The sequence below is a fragment of the Hippocampus comes genome, unplaced genomic scaffold, assembly GCF_001891065.2.
Source record: "Hippocampus comes isolate QL1 unplaced genomic scaffold, H_comes_QL1_v1.1 scaffold41, whole genome shotgun sequence".
In the NCBI taxonomy this organism is placed as follows: domain Eukaryota; kingdom Metazoa; phylum Chordata; class Actinopteri; order Syngnathiformes; family Syngnathidae; genus Hippocampus; species Hippocampus comes.
This window is the reverse complement of record NW_017805153.1, coordinates 3,710,675-3,718,508: the sequence shown is the minus strand read 5'-3', so window position 1 is coordinate 3,718,508 and position 7,834 is coordinate 3,710,675. Positions and strand designations below refer to the sequence as shown.

Sequence of the window (7,834 nt, the reverse complement as noted above, 5' to 3'; positions counted from 1 at the left end):
AATAAATCGTAGCTCATAAACACAGTGCACTTCTCGTGTAAATCCGCGAGGGGCGTGGTTTTGGTCAAACACTGATGGGGGATTAGTGACGAAAAGCTACGTTCAAATCTTGCAAGCAGTTCAACGCTATAAACCCCTCATTTTCTACTATGCTCTATATTCTGGAGAAGGTGCATTCAGTCCCTAAAAACAAGACTGCAATAATGTGAATTGTGTTCTAAAAAACTTTATTCATGCAGGCACGTCAGATTACAGGAAGTGATCATTCGTCACATTCACGTGAAATTTTGAAAGGCCCAACGCTAAGGTGGGAAGTGTAGTTTAGTATTTTTCTTTCTCTTTTTGGGGGGTTTGGGGGTGCCAGTCCGGATGTATAGGAATGTGTATTTTTGAATGATAGTATACAGCTAATTGTTTTTTATTGTTCCCAAAGTATGGCTCATCTAACCCCCAAATCCCTGGATCCCAGTTAGGGGAACCCCTGGTCTACTGATAAAAGAGTCCAACAACATTCCGACCATTAATTTCGATTGATAAACGTAAGTGCGCAGAACGTTTCCCTTTTCTGTTCTTCGCTTCAGCCGGGCGAAAAGGTGTCGACATCGACAGACACCGGCCGGCGAAAATGAAGGGCACGCCCACCCCCTCCCTCTAAACCAATTAGATGACATGCAGAAATGACTGACACGGGCAAATGGGCCAATCACCGAGAGCCTTGCTGTGGACGCGTGCCAGAGTGTAATGTTTATGTACGGTCACCGCCAATAGAGTTGAAGCACAGGGGGCGTGTCATTCTTTTGGAGGAAAGAGGCAAAACAATCTTTTTTATCCTCCGGACCGGGCGGCTTTTTGGATAACCCCGGTAGCCAAACGCCCCATGTTAGAGTAGACGTAGAAGGACGATACAAATAATTCCCAGCAATCCCGATAAATGTATCTCACTCGAGAATTTTGCACTAAAATCTACAGAAAGCGGGTTTTCTTTCTTTAGTCCCCACTTGGTCGCTCTTAAAATGGATTCGAGATCAGTTTTGGACAAGCCGGTGGTTGGGACACGGCTCGGAGCTGCGGACTTCGGCTACCGGCCAACTCGCTCGGTGCCCCGCGACAACCGGCTGGAGAAAAGCGCCGGCGGCGGCTTACGGGCGGGTGCGACCACAAACGGGACCGTCCTCCTCAAATGTGTGCGAGACGGCCAGGCGACGAAGGATAACGCCCCTGCTGAAGCGAACGGACGAAGGTTGCACGACGGGGAAAAAGTAAGTGTCGATATTTTAAACATTCTTTCAACGGAGTTGCGTTGTCTGTCTTTTCTTTTCTTATTTTTTTGCGCAGGCCCATCGTATCGTGGTGTGCACTCGAGTGACAAGTTTGACGCCTTTACGCGTAGCTTTGCACCGTCCGGCCAAGGCGCACATGCCGCCACACACTCTTAACAGGCTTCAATCCAATTTGAAAGCGTTATTCAATTTTCAGACCGAGCTCGTGTGTTTGCAAAGTTCACCGGAAAGAGGGTACCAAAGTGGTGCCCCTCCCCCCTTCTCCATACTTCAGGGTGGAGCTTTTCAAAAGGCCCAAAAAACTCCAGTTAGCCTCATGCACACATGGACGCTGTAAAACTGCTGTGTGTGCTGCACGCTTGTTCCTTCTAGTAACTGCTCAAAGTTTTCAGCGTTCACTCCTAACGTTGCTTTGAATTTCGTCACCCGGAAAGCCTGCATGTGCACCTGGTTTAAATGTTGTCACATCGTAACATATTAGTCATGACTAGAGGTAGGTAGAGTAGCCACAATGTACTCAAGTACTGCCACTTTCGAATAATATGACTCATGCAAAAGAGAAAAGTAATCTGTGAGTAATTGGCTGAATCTGAATTCATAGAAAAAAAACACTCAAATCCTGAGTAATGTGTGAGTCACTCGTGATTTGAAAAAAATCGGAATAACTCTCAAAAATGACAAAAATGTAAACTAGGAACGTGCACTGTAGTAACATACATTTTATATTTATAAGATAGCAAATTAAGGCAAAGTCAACCAGAAGAACTTAGCAGCATGATGGGGCGTGGTTAACACATCCGTCTCACAGTTTGCGTGTGCAAATCCAGGCTCTGGTTTTCTTGGCTTCACCACATATTCCAAAAACATGCATGTTTGGTTCATTGAAGACTCCAATCTGTCGTTAGGTGTAAATTTGACTGTAAATGATAATTTGTCTCCAAACCCAATTCCAATGAAGTTGGGACGATGTGTTAAACCTAAAATAAACAGAATACACTGATTTGGAAAAGATATTCAACCTACATTTGATTTCATACGCTACAAAGACAAGATATTTAATGGCCAAACTGATCACCTTTTATTATTTTTTTTAGAAAATCATTAACTTAGAATTTTATGGCTGTAACACGTTCCAAAAAAGCTGGGACAGGGTCATGTTTACTACTGTGTTACATCACCTTTTCTTTGAACAACATTCAATAAACGTTTGGGAACTGAGGACACTAATTGTTGCAGCTTTATAGGTGGAATTCTTTCCCATTCTTGCTTGATGTACAGCTTCAGCTGTTCAACAATCTGATTTCTCTGTTGTCGTCTTTTATGCTTCTTAATGCGCCACACATTTTCAATGGGAGACAGGTTTGGACTGCAGGCAGGCCAGTCTAGTACCTGAACTGTTTTACTACGAAGCCACACTGTTGTAACGCATGCAGAATGTGCTTTAGCATTGTCTTGCTGAAATAAGCACGGCTATGAAAAAGTCATTGCTTGGATGGCAGTATATGTTTCTCCAAAACATGTTTGGAGCTTTCAGCATGAATAGTGCTTTCACAAATGTGTAAGTTACCCATGCCTTTGGCACTAACACAGCCCCATACCATCACAGATGTTGGATTTTGAACTTTCCGTCTATAAGAGTCCGGATGGTTCTTTTCCTCTTTGGCTTGGAAGACAACTTTCCATCCATTCATTTTCAAATCCGCTTATCCTCACGAGGGTCGCGGCGGGCGTGCTGGAGTCTATCCCAGCTCTCTTTGGGCATTAGAAAAGGTACGTCCTGAACTGGTTGCCAGTCACAGGGCACACATAGAGGAACAACCAGTCACGCTCACAATCACGCTTCGGGACAATTTAGAGCAAGGGTGTCAAACATACAGCCCGCGGGCCGGAACCGGACCCCACGGAGGTTCGATCAGGCCCGCAGGATAATTTAAAAGTGAAAAAATGCATAAAAACACGGAATGAATATTTTTAATAAGGTGCAATTCTTGGAGTATCCGCTAGGAGACACACTGTTTTGATCAGAGTAGAAGACAGCAGTCTCAGTCTGTCACCGAGACAGACCCAACACAGCAGATGCTATCAAGGACATGTGGATACTTTATTCTTTACACATTTAATAGCACTCTCATTAGTTTGTAAGGTGTAGGCAGGGATTAAATTTAGATTTTATATGCACATGTGTCAATGGTTTAAAAATTCCTTTCTTTATGAATCTCGTTTAATCTTAAAGTGCATTACTATCTTTTTCACGAGCAATTACTTGTTAAAGTTTTGTGCCTTTGTACAGTAGGGTCAGTTGCAATGCATATATGTGAATGATAAAACTAAATTGCACATTTGTCTCAGGAAATCTAAGGTGCTTCATGAAATGTTTTGGAACAGATATGTTCATTAAATTTCAACATTTTCTTAATGTTCTTCTGCTTCTTTAGACCAAAACAAAGGAAAGACATATTATTTTGGTTATTTCTAGCAGAGTATGGTATAATTTTAATGGTCCGGCCCACTTGACATCTACCGAGGCCGTATGTGGCCCACAATGTGAAATGAGTTTGACACCCCTGATTTAGAGTATCCCATTAACCTACCGTGCATGTTTTTGGAATATGGGAGGAAACCGGAGTACCCAGAGAAAACCCACAAGGGCACGGGGAGAACATATAAACTCCACACAGGAAGGCCGGAGTCGGAATCAAACCCTGCACCTCTGCGCTGTGAGGCAGACGTGCTAACCAGTCGATCACCCTGCCGCCCTCTTGGAGGACACAACATCCACAATTTCCCAAAACAATTGGCAATGTGGACTCATCTGACCACAGAACACTTTGCCACTTTGCATCAGTTCATCCGGGATGAGCTTAGGCCCAGAGAAGCCGGCGGCGGTGTTTCTGGGTGTTGTTGATAAATGGCTTTTGCTTTGCACGGTAGAGTTTTAAGTTACACATACGGATGTAGCAAAGAACTATATTTACTGACATTGGTTTTCTGAAGTTTTTCCTGAGCCCATGTAGTGATATCCTGTCCACATTGATGTCGGTTTTTGATGCGGTGCCGCCTGAGGGATCAAAGGTCGCGGGCAGTCAATTGTTGGTGTTCGGCCTTGCCGCTCACATGCAGTGATTTCTTCAGATTCTCTGAACCTTTTGATGATATTATGGAGCGTTGATTATGAAATCCCTCAATTCCTTTCAATCGTACGTTCAGGAACATTGTCCTTAAACAGTTCGACTATTTTCTCATGCAGTTGTTCACAAAGAAGTGATTCTTGCTCCATTTTTTTGCTTGTGAATGACCGAGCAATTCAAGGAAGCTCCTTTTCTACCCAATCATGGCACCCACCGGTTCCCAGTTAGCTTGTTCACCTGTGGGATGTTCCAAACAGGTGTTTGGTGAGCATTTTAAACTTTCTCAGTCTTTTTTGCCATCTGTACCAGCTTTTCTGGGATGTGTTGCAGCCATAAAATTCAAAGTTAATGATTATTTGCTAAAAACGGTAAAGTTTATCCATTTCATCATACAAGATATTGTCTTTGTACTGTATAAATTAAATGTAAGTTGAACATGATTGGCAAATCATTGTATTCTCTTTTTATGTATGTTTAACACAATGTCCAAAACTTCATTGGAATTGAGTTTGTATATGTGCCCTTTTGATTGGATGTCAATCAGTCCCAGTGATACCGAGCCTCCCAAAGTCAGCTGTTAAAGTTTCGTGTACACCACCACCACCCCTAATGAGGATAATTGGTCTGGAAGGTGGATGAATGAAATGGTTTTTCATGAAATTGCTTTATTCACACTCATCAAAAAGCACAAATAGACTCACCAAATTGAGATTACATAGAAAACACCAAACATGCTAACCCAAGTTTGAAATGGAGTTCCTGTAGGCTGAAATGTGGACATTTATGACGATGTATGACATAGATGTTCTTTTGAAAATGGAGTTTGTAAAAGTAGTGAGCAAAATGTATGCTAGTTGTAACGGAGTAAAAGTAGTGTTTCTTCTGAACAAAAATACTGATGTAAGAGAAAGAAGTATGTTGACAGGTACATATTATTCACAAATGTGCTTAGTAAGAGTAAGTGTAGCACATGAGTACCCACCTCTGATAATGCCTGAGATGTTGCCCGCAGGAGCATTTAAAAGGAAAAAAATGCATAGACACGGAATTAATATTTTTAATAAGGTGCAATTCATGGAGTATCCGATAGGGGACACACTGTTTTGATCAGAGAAGAAGACAACAGCAGTCTCAGTCTGTCACTGAGACAGACCCAACACAGCAGACGCTATCAAGGACATGTGGATACTTTATTCTTTACACATTTAATAGCACTCTCATTAGTTTGTAAGGTGTAGGCAGGGATTAAATTTAGATTTTATATGCACATGTGTCAATGGTTTAAAAATTCCTTTCTTTATGAATCTCGTTTAATCTTAAAGTGCATTACTATCTTTTTCACGAGCAATTACTTGTTAAAGTTTTGTGCCTTTGTACAGTAGGGTCAGTTGCAATGCATATATGTGAATGATAAAACTAAATTGCACATTTGTCTCAGGAAATCTAAGGTGCTTCATGAAATGTTTTGGAACAGATATGTTCATTAAATTTCAACATTTTCTTAATGTTCTTCTGCTTCTTTAGACCAAAACAAAGGAAAGACATATTATTTTGGTTATTTCTAGCAGAGTATGGTATAATTTTAATGGTCCGGCCCACTTGACATCTACCGAGGCCGTATGTGGCCCACAATGTGAAATGAGTTTGACACCCCTGATTTAGAGTATCCCATTAACCTACCGTGCATGTTTTTGGAATATGGGAGGAAACCGGAGTACCCAGAGAAAACCCACAAGGGCACGGGGAGAACATATAAACTCCACACAGGAAGGCCGGAGTCGGAATCAAACCCTGCACCTCTGCGCTGTGAGGCAGACGTGCTAACCAGTCGATCACCCTGCCGCCCTCTTGGAGGACACAACATCCACAATTTCCCAAAACAATTGGCAATGTGGACTCATCTGACCACAGAACACTTTGCCACTTTGCATCAGTTCATCCGGGATGAGCTTAGGCCCAGAGAAGCCGGCGGCGGTGTTTCTGGGTGTTGTTGATAAATGGCTTTTGCTTTGCACGGTAGAGTTTTAAGTTACACATACGGATGTAGCAAAGAACTATATTTACTGACATTGGTTTTCTGAAGTTTTTCCTGAGCCCATGTAGTGATATCCTGTCCACATTGATGTCGGTTTTTGATGCGGTGCCGCCTGAGGGATCAAAGGTCGCGGGCAGTCAATTGTTGGTGTTCGGCCTTGCCGCTCACATGCAGTGATTTCTTCAGATTCTCTGAACCTTTTGATGATATTATGGAGCGTTGATTATGAAATCCCTCAATTCCTTTCAATCGTACGTTCAGGAACATTGTCCTTAAACAGTTCGACTATTTTCTCATGCAGTTGTTCACAAAGAAGTGATTCTTGCTCCATTTTTTTGCTTGTGAATGACCGAGCAATTCAAGGAAGCTCCTTTTCTACCCAATCATGGCACCCACCGGTTCCCAGTTAGCTTGTTCACCTGTGGGATGTTCCAAACAGGTGTTTGGTGAGCATTTTAAACTTTCTCAGTCTTTTTTGCCATCTGTACCAGCTTTTCTGGGATGTGTTGCAGCCATAAAATTCAAAGTTAATGATTATTTGCTAAAAACAGTAAAGTTTATCCGTTTCATCATACAAGATATTGTCTTTGTACTGTATGAATTAAATGTAAGTTGAACATGATTGGCAAATCATTGTATTCTCTTTTTATGTATGTTTAACACAATGTCCAAAACTTCATTGGAATTGAGTTTGTATATGTGCCCTTTTGATTGGATGTCAATCAGTCCCAGTGATACCGAGCCTCCCAAAGTCAGCTGTTAAAGTTTCGTGTACACCACCACCACCCCTAATGAGGATAATTGGTCTGGAAGGTGGATGAATGAAATGGTTTTTCATGAAATTGCTTTATTCACACTCATCAAAAAGCACAAATAGACTCACCAAATTGAGATTACATAGAAAACACCAAACATGCTAACCCAAGTTTGAAATGGAGTTCCTGTAGGCTGAAATGTGGACATTTATGACGATGTATGACATAGATGTTCTTTTGAAAATGGAGTTTGTAAAAGTAGTGAGCAAAATGTATGCTAGTTGTAACGGAGTAAAAGTAGTGTTTCTTCTGAACAAAAATACTGATGTAAGAGAAAGAAGTATGTTGACAGGTACATATTATTCACAAATGTGCTTAGTAAGAGTAAGTGTAGCACATGAGTACCCACCTCTGATAATGCCTGAGATGTTGACATTTGGTCAATTGCTAGCTTGTTATTCTTATTTGTACAAAACAGTCGTGGGTGAAACAACACCGTAGCCATGTACCGTAAATGAAAATTCCAGTTAATATTTTTTACGATAAGGCCAAACAAAAAAGGATAGTGTGTGTCCGGTAACATGAAATTTCAGTATAGGGTCGGTAGGTCGAAGTTTTTTTTTTTTTTTTTCTTTT

At 41.5% G+C, this 7,834-nt stretch overlaps 1 protein-coding gene across 1 annotated transcript in view; it reads left to right on the top strand.

The window, feature by feature from the left end:
• The first annotated feature begins 684 nt into the window (after positions 1-684).
• slc2a4rg (SLC2A4 regulator) overlaps positions 685-7,834 on the top strand; it is a 62,211-nt gene continuing 55,061 nt past the window's right edge. The window contains exon 1 of the mRNA XM_019868442.1: positions 685-1,259. Within this exon, the coding sequence (XP_019724001.1) occupies positions 1,014-1,259 (246 nt within the window). The 5' untranslated portion in view covers positions 685-1,013. The remainder of the gene's footprint in view (positions 1,260-7,834) is intronic.